Here is a 17,787-nt window from a genome sequence, read left to right on the forward strand (position 1 = left end):
GAAAGGCAGCAGAGGAGAATGATGAGTGACCTCCCTCTGAGCGAAGGTTGATTGGGGGGGCTTCAACAGAAGGCTTTTCTCGCTGAGCATGAGTTATTGAGACGGGTAATCTGTTTTACAAGAAACAACTCACGAGTGGTCGTATAAATAATGGAGCTGTCATATCACAATGTATTATTATTACCTGCACGGGGCGAGAACAACTGCAAATCACACTTCTGTACTAATACAAATCCATGTATAATATGGAAGTACGTACAGTGCATATCAACTCATGTTAAGCCTTAGCTCGATAGAAATAGCAAATAAAAAGACCTTTGCACGTTCACACACCTGCTGAGGTCATCGCTACTAGTGAGGAACCTTTATATATAAATGTTATCAATGGAAACTACTATGATGCTGATGCAGGCAATGGATGTGTGATTATTTCCCAAGGGCCTTAAAACCTGGTGCGTTATAGTGTACGCTCTACGTTTCATTAAACGTGGCACAGTGGATTGACTTGAATATAAAAATATAATTAGGTTTTGTGATGTGGCCGGGTGGCTCAATAAAGACTTTGGTGCGCTGAATCCTTTCCACTGAAACCATGAGTTCGAATCCAGATTTCAGCCGTCTGTAATTAAACCAGATTACAAAGTGTAGTGGGCTGATGGTTTTAGCCCGGTCACCAATGGCTGCACAATTGCATAACATTTGGTTGTACTCTTTTTGGCTAAAGTCCAGCTCTGTGAATTATTCAGTTATTGCTTTGACTGTCATACAACAAAACGTAACTCTTGTCAGGGTGTTTGGGATAGTGCCGACTCGCAAGTGTGGATCAGATGTCACTTGAAGACATTTCGGAAGCTGTCCTCTCTGACAGCGATTAACAGCTCCGCAAGAGTTTCACGTGGATTTTTTATCCTGACATGACACCAACATAATTAAGGGGGGGGGGGTGGGGGAGATAAAATACATTTCAAACAATAATCAACTTCCTTCTTTGTGTGTGTTTGCTCTTGTAGGTGCAACACGACTGCCTGAAGCTGCAAAGGAGCCCGTTAAACCCAGATTTATGACCAGGAAGCCACTGGAAACCATTGCTAAATACTTGGGTAAATAAGCTGCTCAACACAATCAATTTGAAAGGAGTTCTGTTATGCTTCTTAACCTCATCTACACCCACTCCACGCTTCTGCTTTCTTATGGCTGATGTAAATGCAGAGCAACAACTACAATTTCACATTCAGGTGGTCAAGCCAAATATCCTCGTCGGGAGTAGCGGGGAGTGTATTACTCATATTAGAGCTGTCTAGAGTATGGTTATCATCATCAACCATTGCGTTCCCACTTGGATGAAGGCCTCCCCATGCCGTCACCATCCTTAATGGTCCAGTGCCTGCCAGAGGTCGCAATCGGGTACCCGATACCCGTACTCTACCCGATACCCGGCTACCCGTACCCGGCCGGGTACGGGTACCCGTTTGCGACCCTGGTGCAGCCGGGTACGGGTAGCCGCACGTGACTCACCCCAACCAATGAGTGAGAAGGCCGTGAGTCACTGGTGAGTAACCGTTTGTCACTCATTTCCCAACGTCTTGTCTCTTCTCACAATTCAAGTTCCTAGAATCAACCCACCCGCGCCTGCAACATGGCTTCATCCCAGAGGTTGCAATCGGGTACCCGATACCCGTACCTTACCCGATACCCTGCTACCCGTACCCGGTCGGGTATCGGGTAGGGTACGGGTAACCCGTACCCGTACCCGGCCGGGTATGGGTACGGGTACCCGTTTGCGACCCTGGTGCGGCCAGGTACGGGTAAGGAATCAAAACCCGTTTGCGACCTCTGGTGCCTGCTACCATCCATTTCACAACTGCATATGAATTGATCTCATTGCTTCCATCTCCACAGTGGTAAACATCTTGGACTTATTCTCTCCTTTGGCTGCCATTCCATCACTTGCCTCATCCATCGGCCACCATCCCATCAAGCGATGCGTCCTGCCCAAGCCCGTTTAATCTTGTGAATTATGTAATAAGTCCGAGAGAGCATACACCACCGAGCTGAAGCGGTATGAACAGTTTATGTGCAGGAGTTTGATGGATTGTTGCATCGTATGACCATGAGAGATGGCGCCAGTTTGGGGGAGGCCTTCATCTATAAGTGAACAGATCATCGCTGGTGACAATGATAAATATGTCGCACATCTCTTGTGCTCATTCACAGAGGCTCACCCATGCCCCAAGAGGGTGGTGCCAAAACCCAGTTTGGGGCTTTCCACGCCAACCAAAGTGAGATCGACTATCAACCACGGCTCCCCCACCATCCTTGGCAAGCGCGGCTACGAGCAGCACAACGGACTGGATGGTACGGGTGGGTTGAACCATCTCTACCGCCCGCCTATCAGCATGGGTAGGGGTGTCCGTGTGTGGTTGGCGTTTGGTCTGTCCAACAATCTGTGCGTCAGACTGTCTGTGTGACCGTGGTCCTGCAATTTCCCCCATTGTTGGTGATCAGGACATGTGCAGATTGTTGCCAAAAATTGGACGAAAAGGAGCGTTAAATTTTGATTTAAAGCTTTCGTGACTGCAGGGATTCATATTCTTGGTTCTTTCGGTAAAGTCACTTAGAAGGGAAACAATGAAATAATAAAAATATAAAACGAAAACGAAAGAAACGTCGTGAAAATTTTTATTGTTTTATATATTTTTAATTTTATTATTTCCCTTCTACGTGACTTTACCGAACGAACCAAGAATATGAAAAGGAGTGTGTTAATTTGTGCAAGCAGTTGAAACATTAAAAGACCAGGCTAGTCTTGTTATCAAGAGTGACATTCGCAAACAACGTGTTTCTTCTAGTGGGGACTAGTTTTTCCATGGGACACCACTGTTAAGTTTCTACAACGTTAATAATATTCAAAGGATATTTCTGGTGTCAGTTTGGATTTCAGAAGACAGGATCTCATGAATCTACACGCATTTAAGTTTTAACAGAAGTGAAAAATTCAAACATCCCGAGATGAGGCTAGCGATGGGCTGTACTCCTATCTATTTTCACAAGTCAATGGTGGAATTTCCACATTATTCTGGTGGTTGGAAGTCTGTCTAGTACAGGGGTCAGGAACCAAAATAACAAGAAGAGCCATTTTGTTCGAATTCGGTACAAAACAATATTTTAAGAGCCGCAATGCGTGTGCATACGTACATACATAACTTCACGAAGAAGTCTATAAAGAGACACACAGGGCTCCGAAGCCGCAGGTGGCCGACCCCTGGTCTAGTAGAACAACTATTGTTGACTTCCCCACGCATCTGTACAGCTGAAGCTGGATATAAGCAAGCTCTGCAACTGTGCTTATTATCCATAGTGTGCTCGTATCAGAATGTTTCCTTTGACTTTCCCCCCACCAGTGTAATGTAAGCATGTATACTGATAAAACTGTGCTTATATATGGTGCTTATATGCAGTTGATACGGTGCTAATTTAAGTTAACCTGGAAAGGATGATACTCATTGGGTGCTCACATTGTGCAGAAGAAATTTTAATATTTTAACCAGAGTAGTATTTCGTTTGATTTGGAATCTTCAGTTTTACGCAGTGAGCATTGTTGTGCATTTGTTATTTTCTCTGCTTTATTTTTCTCCCTTGACCAATTGTTTTTTTACATTCAATTTATTCAGCTTGTCTCTTCTTCAGCATCTAATCTCTTGTGAGAGGTCGTTTTGTTAACGTGCCCACTTCCCGTCAGATGGGAGAAGTGAAGATAAGACATTACTCATTGTCTGTTCAAATACACTTTATCTGTCTGTCTTTCCTGGAAAGCATTTAACTAATTTCCTGGGGTATATGATTTGTAAGGGCAGCAGGGTGGCACCTTGGCCTAATGCCCATTGTGTAGTAAAATGACACAGACACTTGTGCCTCACGGTAAGAAGGGCCTGGGTTCGATACCTGACTCCGATTTTGGTGTGCAGCGTGTAAGTTCCCCTCTGTATGGGTTTCTTCCATGTTTTGCGGCTTCTTCCCATAGCTAAAAAAATAGTGTTATTGGTTTGGGCCAAAACATCCCCATGCTGATAATCATATCTGGAAACTGTCATGATCTCTCACAATTCTTCATATGGAGCATTAATTAGTAGGTTACACAGGAGTCTTTAACAAGCACTGTATTGTGTGCTGGGCTTGCATAAGCATCCCTAATTTTATTCTGCCCAGGCAAGATATTTCACCTGTTGACACCACCTGGGTTGCCAAAATTTAGATAACAAAATGTTTTTAGCCATGGGTGATATAGAAATGTCAAAAGTTTTCAACATCTTAAAGTCATATTATAACTGCTTTTTGTGTTTAGTTTGTTGTCCTTCCCTCGCACCTCCGATTAGCACGGTTGGCTACGTACGGTGCGAAATAAGTTCAACATACACACAGATGTGCTGCTGCTCTGATTGCTGCCCTGAGCTACTAATGGTTCAAGTGTAAAGCTCTGCCTATAAAGTTTTGTCACTTTACTTGGTTGCATTTTTGCTCAGTCCATGGACTGTGACTACACTGTCAGGGAGGCTAGTCCACAGTGGAAACTAACTTGTTTCTGTGCGTGTCTCCCACATTGACCACCCAGGCAACATGAGGAAGCGTCTTCTGATGCCCTACAGGGGTGAGTATGCATGGTGTGCTTGCACCACCTTCTTGAATGTCCATTTCTTTCCCTCTTCTCCTGTGTTTGTACAGCAGTATGTCTCGACTCCAGTCGTAGTGACCCCCATAGCACAAATTTCCACGATTACCAACCATCCCGTGCATTCAGTATGCAGTGGCTTAATGTGAATTAACATTCAGCTCATCAATCCGCCGTGATGATACATGAGGGTTATTTGACCATATTTCACCATGGTGGTCAATGTGGGTTGGTGAAGGTGTGAGGCCCAGGGCCATTTCACATGACTCGCCACTGATGTTAACTGTGGCTGGAAATCGAACTCGGGTCTCACCCGGTGAACAGCGTAGCGTGCTCACCATTGCGCCACACAATTTGTGGATGTAAAGTCTGGGTAATCACACAAACGAGGACTGTGGCAGGTCAAGAGAACAGAAGTTGAGAAACCGCTGTAGATAGTAACTTTGTTTCCCCATTTCCAAACTGAATTGCACATTTTTCAGCGTTTTTTTCTTTTTTTTTACCCGCAAGGTGTTATTGCCCCTTGCGTGTGATCCATTCTGCTGGCTCTGCTGCATCAATGACCATTGCGTATAGCTGTGGAGTTGCAGTTGGAAGGCATGTCAATGTGTGAGTGCGTGTGTGTGCACAGCTATGCGTGTGATTGTGCATAGCTGTGTGAGTGTGTATTTGTCCCGATGAGCGGGTATACCCCTGTCAAGGGGTGTATTTTAATTAACTTTTTTAAAAACTTCTAGGCATGAGGCAAATATCAGTTGAAGAGGTGAATTTGGAAAACAAACTACAGTGCGTTGTTGACGTGTGTCGTGCTTAACAGCACTGCCTGGAGGAGGAGGTGCTGTTATTTAACTTGCATCTTTTTTTAGCACTCCTATTTTAAACACCACGCTATAAAAACAAATCTGGATCACATCTTACCAAGAAACTCATCCACGTGACTTTAGATGAAACTGAGCCAGCCTGATATAGTGATGAAGATGTTGATGATGTGATAATTGGTTTTTTACCCTTTTATCTGGCAACAAAACTGACACCTTTTTTACAAGGAGTCATGTTTGCATTGACCACAATACCTGCAGTCGGAATGCAAACAAAAACACACAACTTTGATAATGTATGCACTGTCCTTGAAATTGATTGGTCCACACCCGAGACAGCTTTTCTTAGAGCCTAGTCTCACATGGTGTTGGACCAGATGACGCCAAAAGGCACACAACTCAAAGACAATGCACCATCAGAGTATGAGAGCTCGGGTTAAGCATTTACACCATTTGTTGCCAGATAAAAGGGTCAAAAACCAATTATCATATTTTGCTACTGGCAAAGGAGGTTACAATGATGTTGATGATGTATTGAATGGACTGTATCATGACTGTGTAAATTTACACTGTAATGTCAAACCAAATTTTCTTACCAAAATGTTTCTCGCACACATACTGCAAGAAGTATGCCATAACCTCCAAATCTACAAATGTACGTGTTTTAAGACCATATGGCTTTACTTTGGGATGTCTACAAAGGTTATGTGACACCTTTAAATCTTCTAGCACCTTTACAATTAAAATGTAAGCCGAAAATAAATTGGCAGTTTTGGCTCAATCATATAAATACGGCATTAATGTGGCATTTGAAAATGAACAGACTGGGTTTGTGACTGTTGAATATGGAAAGCCATTCATTGGTATCTGGGGCCACGAAATTGATTACATTTGTACATGCTGCAAAAGCATGTGTGTTGGGCATTGATTATTGGTAAGGTTGCACAGACACCATTGACTGAAATAAAGACCCATCGCGTCACATAGAGACCCATAGTCTCACATAGAAACCAATAGACTTACATAGAGACCCATACTATACAATACAATGTGATGTGGGTGATGAATTGCACTTCATCGCATTGAAAACTTACGCGACTAATTATTTCCCACGTATGGAGTAGGAGGAGGTAGCATCACATCCCATATGTAGCTATAATACAGTTACACGTTGTCCACTGTCTTCAAGATATGAGGAAAAGCCCCAGATCGTTTCTTTAGATCTTCAACAATGGCGTTTTGAGGGACATCGCAATGCTTGACCACATTACTCACCACCGGCTATTGATGTCTCCTGCCACTGTTATGGAGGAGTTAGTCGCACATGCAATTTGTAGTTGTATCAGTTAATTATAGCCCATTGCCTTAAAGATAAGGAGAACATAGCAATTTCTTTGTCAGTTCTTCAATAAGTGCTTTGTTATGGATGTCACATGCTGACAACCACATATCTCTTCGCCGGCTATAGGTGTTTTTACTGCTTAACCGTGGGGTTGAGGCATGGCTGGATGTTGACGATTCGATTTCTCTTTAAGTGTTGGTGTTTTATCTTTACTCTGGCCAGGTCTCTGATAGTCATGTCAACATTCACCCCTCTGTGAATCAGTCGTTTCTATTTGGAATATCATTTGTATTTAGTTTGCATTAATTGTAAATAATACATCCTTTCACATATTACGCGTTTATGAGGCTTGGGACAAGGATTTGATGGATACATTCTAAGACGCATGCTTCGGTTGCGTGTGTCGTGAGCATAAGAGTCGTTTTAATCGACGTATTATTGAATAATTGTTCCCAGTTTGTATGGTGGCTTATGTATGCATTTGCCGTAACAATCACACTTTTTTATGTCTAGAAATCACACTTTTGCTTGTATTACTACTTAAGTTACCAGCCTGCACACACCTTTTTGTCTGCTGATTCTCTAATCTTTACAGAAAGTCTTTTGCATCGTTTATCGATGGGCTGGCAGTGCAGATAATGCAGTGGGGAATGGCTTTCCCACACCCTTCTCAAATCCGTCTCTTGTCGCCGCACGCTGTTGACACCCCCTCACTGTCCGTCACTGATTAAGAATTAACGCAGCTAAATGCCCACTGGAGACAAAGTCACCGGTTCGGTTTCGTTTCTTCCAGCGGCCTTCAGTGAAAGTGCCCCTTCTACCACTGAGTGAATTGTCCTTTTAATGAGAATAACCTCTATAATTGGCCAATATTCCATAGCCATGTGATGTTGAATCGTGCCTATAAATGGAACATCTTACTTTAGTCACTCATGGACTTAATTGCAGCGACATTTTTCCATTGGTTGTGGCCAAATTAGTTAACGATTGTGTTGCAAAATATACATCCAAGTAAAATTATATCCGTTTCGTTTTTTGCAGGTCTTTCGAACCATGGACAAGTCAGGCAGTTGGTAAGTGTTCGCTGCTGTAAATATTTGTGTAATTCCCATTACGTAAGTTATTATAATAATTATGAGTTATAATATAACTCATGTAATTTTCCCATAATCTCCAGATTATACTATTTCTCCCCTGTATTTTAAAGAAATAGTTGGGAGTGCAGCTTATGATCTGGTCAGTGTGTGTTTTATTTTGTGTGTGTTATTCCAGATTTGTATAAAGTTATTGACACCAGACACAAGTTTGGTGTTGGGGGGGGTCTTACTTTCCCAAGCATCTAATAATCTGGAGAATTAAAGTGATTCTACTCAGATGAGCATTGAGGCAGTGCTCTCTTCTGTTCCGAGCCCTGAGCCAGATGTAGGCAATTCCAGATTCCTAAGATGGGGCAAGTGTATCCACAGGACAGCCACTGGTGACTTCCCTACTAAGTGGTCCTCATTTGTATCGACCCCAGAGGAATGGTGGACTGATCCAACCCCTAACTGGCATTTGAACTCATAACCTTGTGATTTGCGAACTGCGTATTTTTACTGGTGGCCCACCCGGTCGGTTTAACCAGGTGACGGTCAAGGATAATGATGGAGCGGCAATTAACTCATCATCTTAATTTGTTGCACTCGCCCGCAGTTTTGCTATCCGTCACGTTTTAACTTTCATTTGAATTAATTAACCGCTCGATTGTGGGAGACCGCCTGCTATACCGCTGTGCCAAGTGGCCGGTGAAGTCCGGAGAATACGGTGACGATAATTGGCACCCACCCCCCCACCACGACTCTACCCGCATCGTGTGCCTCCGCACAGGCGCTGGGGACGCGCCCGTACCTCATCAACGGCAAACCGTACCCGGCCAACGTGAAGCTGCTGAAGCCTGGGGGAATGTCCCTTGTCAAGCGACGACGCATGAACTGGATCGACGCTCCCGACGACGTCTTCTTCATGGCCACGGACGAGACGAGGTGAAGAGCTGTTTGCGTCGCCCGGCGTCTTGTTACCGTTCTCCGGCCGGCAGGACGGGCGCACCGAGGCGCAGCCCCCTTTTAATCGCTGGTTTGTCGCTCGGAGGTTTGCGCAACATTTTGATCGGTTTGGCCCGTTTTCTATTGGGTGAGTCCCTTGCCGTCAAACGTTGAAAAGTGCGCAAAGAAGCCTGGAGAGAGATGCGTCCGTGGAATTACATTCAGAGAGACAAATTAGGAACACGTGGATAGAACATACCCAGGTTAATGCATGGTTGGCTACGTACGGTGCGAAAGAAGTTCAACATACATACAATACAATGACATCATCCAAACTATTATGAAAAGTAAGTGGGCTCGGGGAGGACACATCGAGGTGAGAAGGGATTACGGAGGGACGCTGGAAAAGAATAACGGAGCGGTAGGCAAGGAACAGAGCGTTTGCCATCATAAGGCGATAGTAGCTTGGGAAGGCCTTACTCCAGCGGTGGATTGATCATGGCTGATGAAAAAGCCTCCCGTAGGAATCTGTAAAAAATAAAAAAAATCTGCAAACGACTGACCGAAGCAGCTTTCACAGGCGTGTCCGATGCTGGCGTTCTGTGGTGGCGACAGCACCAGGCTGAGAGGCGGTGTGCCGTTCGCCACCGCCGCTTTCATGGGAGTCACCGTGATCTGGTTGGGCTTCGGCTTGTTACTGTTGGGGCAACAGATAGAAACAAGGATGTCCAATCGGCGCGCTTGTAATACGGTGACGACTCCTGGATTTTGAAAGCAGGGACGGGAAACCTTTTCAAGACTGAGGGCCGAGTAGGACTTTCAAATTCCATTGGCGGGCAACAACAGTTGCCATTATGTGGCAGGGACGGCACCACAACCCTTGTGCCAGGGTAGGTGAAGAGTTTAAGGCGCCACTGGTAGGTCACCTGACAAACCAAGGCCTTATGGGTTGACTGATTTGCATGACTCTCAGATGAGCAACCACGCATTAACACAAACACACCTATTCTTGGTTCTTTCGGTAAAGTGGCCACTTTTTTTCAAATTTTCTTGCCGTGTATTTCACACCTGATGATGATTGCTTGTGTTGCAGTCGAAACGTCGTGAGAATTTGTATTGTTTTATATTTTTATTATTTTATTTTTTCCCTTCTACGTGATTTTACCGAAAGAACCAAGAATACAAACACACCTGTTGCTTCTGTCACTTGCAGTGACAGAAATGATTTGAGCGCAGTGGCTACAATTAGAAAATGCGTGTTTGTTGCCATATCAAAGGTATTTCTGTCCAGTACCTAATTTGTGCAGCTAAGATTGTTGTTGTTGTTGTTTGACATTGTTGTGGTTGCGGGCGGCAGGAAAGTGCGCAAGCTGCTGCCTTCGCTCGAGATGAAGAGGGCAGCCCGGCGACCATACAGGCGAATCACGGTCAAACCGCCGCTGGGTCTCGGCCTGCCCTCGCACCTCGTCGCCCGCCAGCCCATCAACGACGAGCCCATCGTCATCGAGGACTGAGAGGGCACGTCGGGGTTGAGGCGGAAGAGTGACGAGGTAGAGCCACAGCAAGCTAGCGGTGGAAAGCGGAGGAGCAGATCGAGGAGGAAAGTGGAGAGGAAGAGAGAGGGGGGGGACCCATGTCACCAAGTGACGCGCCCCCCTCTTCGCCCCTCTTGCATCCATCGTTACGCCGTCGACCCCCATCACCATCTGCAAGCCCTCCTCAATAAAAAAAAAAAGTCCCGGGGATGATGGCGATTTCAGCGGCGGAGGAGGAGGAGGAGGCACCTGAAGAGGCCTGCTAAGAGAACTCACCGCACAAGCGGATTATTGCGTGGCATAAGCCGCTTTTTTTAAATGGGAGTTTCGTGTAATTGGCTGGATGAGGTCACTCAGTGACGAGGGGGGGAGGGCGCGTGGCCCGAGCTGAGAGCTCGCGTGATAGAAGGAATGAGGAGCATTGTGGTTACCTAGAAGTGCCGCCCCACACAGACACTCGTGACACGCACGCTTCGCCCACCTTGACTCCTTCACCCTGCCGCTGCCAGCACGTCATGTTATTAGTTCGATTTCTTATTTCGCACAAATAAGGATTTTTATTTTCTTCCCTGTAAACAGGCATGATAGCTTTAGTGTCTGCGATTATAAACTAAACTGTTTTGGTTATTTTTCTTATTACTTTTCTCGGTTTTTTTTCGGTCGACAATGTCGTAGCTGCCGCACGCCAATTGCTTCGTAGCCGTTTTCAACGTCCGTGTATCCCCCCTTAGCGCCTCCCGCCCCCGCAGGGGACGTTTGCACCTAGAAAATATTTCGGGGTGGCCTCCTCGGAAAATATGACGACGACGACAACAACGTGAATCGCTTGTGTGGGAACCTTGCCGGGTATTAGTCCACTTGCCCAGGTGCCTCCGGCGTTGTGCGATTTCAGTGAGTTTTGAGTGACTGCGATTTTTTGTACTTCTTAAGGGTCTAGTCCCACACCACCACCCCCTCTTCGCTTCGCCAAGGGTGTTGCCGTGGCTTAACGGTTGGCCTACACTCGACTTGCAATCCCAGGGGTCGCCAGTTCGGTTTGGTTAGATTTCCTGGCGCGGTAGTCCAAACAATGGTGCAAGCTTCATATATCTTCCTCCTCCCGAATCCGTGCTGCCTCTGGCCATCCAGGGGTATCAATGGGATCACCACGGCTCGTCGATCGGCGGGTCGCGCGTGATGGGGGTAAAGTGTGGGTACTCCCACCTCTTCCAAGACGCCTGGCCAACGTGGAAGAGTAGGCCAAAACATTTTCTTTAGAGCTCCGTCTAGTGGAGGCCCTTCCACCAACATTGACGTGAGAAAGTTCTAATTGTAGGGCTGCACCTTGACCTGTATTTCCCTATGTCGATAACCCGGAAATTATTGAGTGAGAAATTAAGCCCTGCACGTAGCGCGCGCTGGGTTCTTTTTGACCGTCAGCGTGTCGTTTGTCCACTTGGCGAGAGGTAATCCCCTACCCCCCCCCCCCCATCGACTCTCCTCGCAATTTGAACCCTCGTAGGCTCGGATCTCTGTCGTGTTTTGCATGAGCTAATGTGGTGGTTGGAGTCGACTCCGATATTTTTGTTTTTGCATCACTCCCGCCCCCACCTCTCCCCCACCCCTAGCTGCCCCCCCACCCTAACGCCCTATCTTTACCCCCAAATCTCTCCCATTCCATTCCCTGACTTTTTTGCTAAAGCGAAAAGTGAAGAAATTTTTTCAATCAAGTTTTTTTGCAAAAAGAGTTGTAAACTCGTTTTTTTTTTACTAAATTTGCTTATCATTGCTTACATATGTGAGAAGAATTACAACTTTCGTCGCGGGCTTTGGGTTTTTTTTCTGACGCCCAGACACGTTATTTTCTTTATAAAAAGAAACTGTTAATACTGCATACGATGGCTTATTAGTTTGCTAATATGTACATAAATAAATGTTACCCTAGGTTTAGTTTCTAGCGTGTAATAGCCATTCCACTTTACATTTAAAAAAAAATTGCTACCGTTGTAATATTTTGGAGTGAAACGATGTGAGGAGAGAGGTCGACTTTTTTGAGACAATAAAAATGCCAATTTGCATTTTGGTGCTAGGAGCTGCAATGGGGAGGTGAGGGTGGCAGATGGGTCATATTTGCATTTTTTAACAAATCTGCGTGTGTACGCTTTGGGATGATGTCACAATACATTCAGCAGACCGGCGCTTTGCCTGTGCTTTGGTTAGCAGCTCATGTGTACCCGTTATTAAGGTTGTACCGCGCGCCATCGCAGTAACAGTGTTACCAGGGCCATAAGCTAGTGTTCATAAGCAAGGTGCGGCAACCTTTTCTCTTTTTGTATGAAGCGTTGTTAAGACGATAGCTAAATTATGCAATTATATATTTCATGTGCATCTTTTTATAGTCTAAAAAAGACCGAGACCGCAGTTGTATTTGTTTATGGGCGGCGATGCGTCCGTTTTAGTAAAAAAAAAACAAAAAAAACCCCAGTGGTACATCTGTGGACACCTCATCAACGCCCCCCACCTCCATCCCACGATCTTTCAGTGTTAGGGGAATAGCGCCACGCTATCTCGTACCTCGCTTCCACTGCACGGCGATGCCATGTCGTTCAATTTCCCCCTCGCCAGTGTACTGTCGGACGTCAAACACGCAACGAATGTGTTATTAATGTTCGAGCCCCTGGCCCTGTTTGGCCCCCCCCTGATTCACATGTTTTGTGAGGCCCCCAGAGTATTACGGTTTGGTTTCCGGTTCGGCACAGCAAAAGAATGGTGGAAAATCACGTGTTACCAAGTTGGCCCCGTGTTGGCTTGGCTCCGCTCAGATGTGCCAGTGGAAAAGGGGTCTACGTTATCTAACACGATCAGGACTGAATGACTTGTAAATTATAATTATTTTCCAGAAGGGACCGAAAGAAAGAGATTTTGCACTTAATATAGTTGAGTCGATGCTTTTGACTTGGCGAATCGGGAATTGTTTTTTTAATTTGGGCCCCTTCCGAAAAATTCAAGGACCGGTGGTTCGATTATTTTCACCTGTAGAGCAACGTTCACCGAGAGTTCAAAGTTGTATCCAGATAAGCACTTACCATCATCAGTGAACCGAGTAATTCCCTCCCATGGAGTGTGACTAAATCTGAATTGGGTAAAGAGCCCACTGCTCAATAATATAAATGACAAGACTAGCAACAGTTTAACAATACCCTTCATCCAAGGAAGCATTACTGAGCATTACTTAGCCTCAGTACGTTAGGAGGGGGAGGTTCCTGCTGCATTAAGATGTTTGGCCATTTCTTTAACGAGTACTCAGAATTTAGTTCATATTATTTGTTACACGGATGGCAAATAATTGGAAAATAAACTGGAGTCACCAGAGAAAACGTTCACTTACAAGGGTACAACACTAAAAATTCCATTTACACTGGCCAGCGGTGGGCATGCAATGATTCGATTCTTATGATCACTATGCACGAATTGATCAAATGTGCAAGAATAGTTTTTTTATTCGTATCTATTTAATGCGATAGGTTTTAAAGCCCTTGCAGTCACGAGATGTGCCACATTGACACACTATTAATTTTGTAATCAAATCGAAGCAGCAGTCCCACTTTCTGTACTTCAATGACTGGCCCTCTCTTGGCCCATCAGCAGTGGCGTGGCTACTTGGTGTGCAGGCGGTGCAATTGCAGCAGGGCCCAATGGTGCCCAGGTGGCAGGGTGGGATGGGGGGGGGAGAGCCACGTGGGGAATTCGACTGGTTGCCCCCCATTGAATTCCACCAGGGCCTATGTCCATCAGATCCGGAGTCTTGCACACGTGGTCTCTGCACGGGCCACCAACACCACTCTCCAGGGAGCCGGATTAAAGGCGATGGCGGTGTACGCGTATGGCTTCACCACCACCACCACCACGGTCATCCTGAGTTCTGTCATAGTCCACTTTAAGTAATGAATGCGGTGGTCGTACTTGTATGTATGTTGAACTTCTTTCGCATCGTACGTAGCCAACCGTGCTAATCGGAGTTGCGGGGGAAGGACAACAAACCAAACACACAAAGCAGTTTTAATGTAATTAGTTTTAAACTTAGATTTGGTACCTACCATGCGCACATGTACAACATTTTTTTTGGTCAATCCACTGCTGGATGAGGGTTGACGTGCCCATACCGCGCGGCTCGTTTTTTGACCATAATTCTCCACGCTGGTCAGTGCGGATTGGTGAAGGCAGACGTGGGACATATAACTACAGTACAACGGATGGATGTTCTGCTGCACTGCCTCCTGCTGACCAACACAAAGCTCCGCACTTACCTATGACGAACTGGGGGTGCATGGTGGGGCGCCCATCCAAGTACTATGCACAGTGGTGGGGCTAGGCACAAGCAACTAAGCAAACGTTTAGGGCCCCAAGTAGCTCAAGGGGCCCTAGTTCATGTAAAAATAATGGTGCATCAACTGTTATCTAGAATTCAGCTCCTTATAAAAAAAAGCATTGCATTCTAAGAACACTATAATTTAGTCTCTTACCTTCATTATTTAACACAACTGTAATGTGATTGCAGTTGTGTAGCAAAAGTATATGGTCGTGTAACGTACCAAAAAAATATTGCAGAAACAACCCCCTTCCCCTACCCCATGAGTTAGTACCACCACCGGCCACGTAGCTTAGCTACCGAGACTTGAGGAGGTTGGGGCGCATTCCGGATTGATTTGATCAGCGGCTACACTTTATAGCGGAGATGGCTGATTGCGAGGTCCTGCGGCTCAAGTTGCGTAGAATTCCGCAAGTCAAATGTCTTATCCACCGAGTTCGTGTGCACAGATTTACATCACAAACTAAGGGGCGGGAATATCACTGATTTCACCACTGGTTCGAATCTCTCCCATCCCAACCCCTACCTGACCCCCCCCACCTCCACACATCCTCCACACACTTTACGGGAGGTGTATTGTGACATCTTTGACGAGACACGGTGGAAAAGGTGGAAGCAGTTGCACCCCGACATAAGGTTGCCACCTCTCCGGGTTTAACCGCGGACAGTGCGAGAAAATTAGCATTGTGTTCGGCTGCCAGGACTTAAAGCCCTGGCAACAATGATGCCAGGGTTTGCAGTGTGTACATCCCAGTTCTAAATCGACCTCTGCTAATTTGAGAAGTGTATCCAGGTTTGCGCTGTGGATAAGGTGGGCAACCATACCCCGACTTCCCCATTGTGAGTGTATACCAGTAGAGCGATTTCAGTCGGTACTATTATCATTTGCGTCCCTCTGTCACACACACACACAAAAACGAATACTTTGTGAATTTCATAATGAATCTTTGCTGTTTTGGGGAATTCTTGCCAATAAAATAATACAATCAAGCGATGAAAAACACCATAGCATTTATTATTTATTTAAATTTTAATGACGATGGCTTTGAGAGGTCTTCATCTAGCAGTGGATAGATTGTGACCATTGATGGTGATTGTCGTTTAAAGTATATTTAACATTTAAACGTAAGCTTATTTACATAATCCAGCTATGCATTAAATGAACTATAGTCTGCTTTGGAGGGTCATTGCCTGAAACGTCAGTGCTATACGTTTTTCTCTTTTCAGGCTGTGTTCATTACATTTTTTTTACCTGCATTTTATAAATAACAGTTGCAATGCACGACGGCCCATGTTTGTCATTCCACTGCTGGCGGTAAGTCTACCCGCGCCGTGCCGATCATGGGAGGGAGGGAGGGGGGTGGTTTTGACCATCCTGTGGTGTTCGTAGAGGTGGGTGGGGGGACCCTGAACCTATTCCGGTGTCACTCGCCGCTAATGTTCGCCGTGGCTGGGACCCAATCTCGATCTGCCGGATTCGCCCAAATTGCTCAAAAGCTTCCCCGAGCTTTTGTTAACATGACAAACCTTGCCTCTGCAACGGGTTTTATTCCTCGTTTACTGGAACGAGTGCGTGGTGGGCAGCAGAGGGCAGTGCGGTAAAACGTTTAAGTTGCGCTGTACTTCTATGCTCTCACGGCGATGTTCCCCCCCGTCTTTGCCAACCCGCACTGACCGGCGTGGTGAAGTATGGTCAAATAAACAGTTCTCTCGCAAATTAAATAATTATCCTGGTTCTTCTCGAGTTCTCACATGGTTTTAAACAAACTTGAAACCACCATCCCCACCCCCCCACACGGCATAGGAAGACCCTCATCCAGCAGTGGAATGACCGATGGCTGAAGTCGTTGGAGACATTTGTAGTACAGACGACAATGTACACGCACTCCCAAAAACATCTTGTACGGGGCCTTGGTGGAATTGTTGCATTGTGGCACCGTGAGGGATGTTGACGCCCCCTGGGGAGGCCTTCATCCAGCAGTGGATTGACCATGGCAGACGACGATGACGTTGAATTACACCTGCTTAATGGAAAGCCGGCGGTAAGTTAATCTGGCTTATCAAAGGCGCTGGCGTTAGCATTAGCAAGACCTTACGGGGGCTTTATTAAATTAAATTACTTTAATCTTACGAGTCCCCCCATGCCCTTGAGTGTAACTGAACAGGGCAACCATCGTGGTTTCCCACAGGGTTGCGAGTCCTAACTACCAGAATTCGCAGTGGCACTCACATTGTGTGCGCATTGTACACACGCGATCCACGTGTCCATCATTCCTGACGCTTTGCATCGCAACATGGAGAGTTCCACATTGGTTAGGACTTAAGAAAGGAATATCCACTGCTGTAGGAGGAAATCCCCAAGTTGTGCGGGTCGTTGGATGTTCTTCCGGCAAATAACTTCAGTGGAATCATAGTCGTCGGAGCATATAAGTACAGTACAGCAATGATACTGCACTGCCCTCTGTTGTTTTATTACGCTTGGTGGTCGCTGATTCAAGTGCGATATTCAGGCTCGGGTCCCGAGATAGTATCATCATTACGCTTCTTTACACGGGGAAGCCTCTGAGTCTCATCACTCTTTTTTTTGTCGGGTTTTTCGTATATATGTGTGTGTAGGGAGCGGTGTGTAATCCAAATTGCGTAATTTGCGGATTTTTATTCTTCAAACTTGCCCAATTTGAACCTTGAAGCCGACACACAATGCCTTATTACTCTTGCGAATTACGCATTTATATTTGTTTTGTTACGCTTCATACACCAACCACAGTATTAATCGGGGCGGCCGCCGAAATCCCAACCCGTGATTCCATTGCAACGAGCGGCTGAATGGGCGCCCTGCTCGTTGCGCGGTGCCATCGTGCCCAACGCGGAGACTGGGGACGCATTTCCGAGTGACTTTTTTTTCTCGCAGGCAGCAACATTGACACTTCGTCTGAGCTTTGGACACACGGAGTAGTCCGTATTAGCCAAGTACAGGATGTGGGTCGGACTCAAAAGACGAGTATTCACGTGACATTGATTCCCATGTAATCGCCACTCAAGTACGTGTACTACGTG

The 17,787-nt window shown here is 45.8% G+C and overlaps 1 protein-coding gene across 5 annotated transcripts in view; it reads left to right on the forward strand.

Moving 5' to 3' along the window:
• The window catches only part of LOC144941754 (metastasis-associated protein MTA1-like), a 65,018-nt gene extending 49,211 nt beyond the window's left edge, over positions 1–15,807 (forward strand). For 2 of the 5 annotated variants that reach the window (XM_078868168.1, XM_078868169.1), the window contains exons 15-20: positions 1,011–1,100; positions 2,215–2,400; positions 4,610–4,645; positions 7,868–7,899; positions 8,693–8,847; positions 10,205–15,807. In XM_078868168.1, coding sequence (XP_078724294.1) covers positions 1,011–1,100; positions 2,215–2,400; positions 4,610–4,645; positions 7,868–7,899; positions 8,693–8,847; positions 10,205–10,361 — 656 coding nt within the window. In that variant the 3' untranslated portion in view covers positions 10,362–15,807. Of the gene's footprint in view, positions 1–1,010; positions 1,101–2,214; positions 2,401–4,609; positions 4,646–7,867; positions 7,900–8,692; positions 8,852–10,204 lie in introns of those variants that run through there. The other 3 variants (XM_078868170.1, XM_078868171.1, XM_078868172.1) reach the window with 2 other exon arrangements.
• The last annotated feature ends 1,980 nt before the right edge of the window (positions 15,808–17,787 follow it).

Source organism: Lampetra fluviatilis, chromosome 25, assembly GCF_964198595.1.
Source record: "Lampetra fluviatilis chromosome 25, kcLamFluv1.1, whole genome shotgun sequence".
NCBI classification, from domain to species: domain Eukaryota; kingdom Metazoa; phylum Chordata; class Hyperoartia; order Petromyzontiformes; family Petromyzontidae; genus Lampetra; species Lampetra fluviatilis.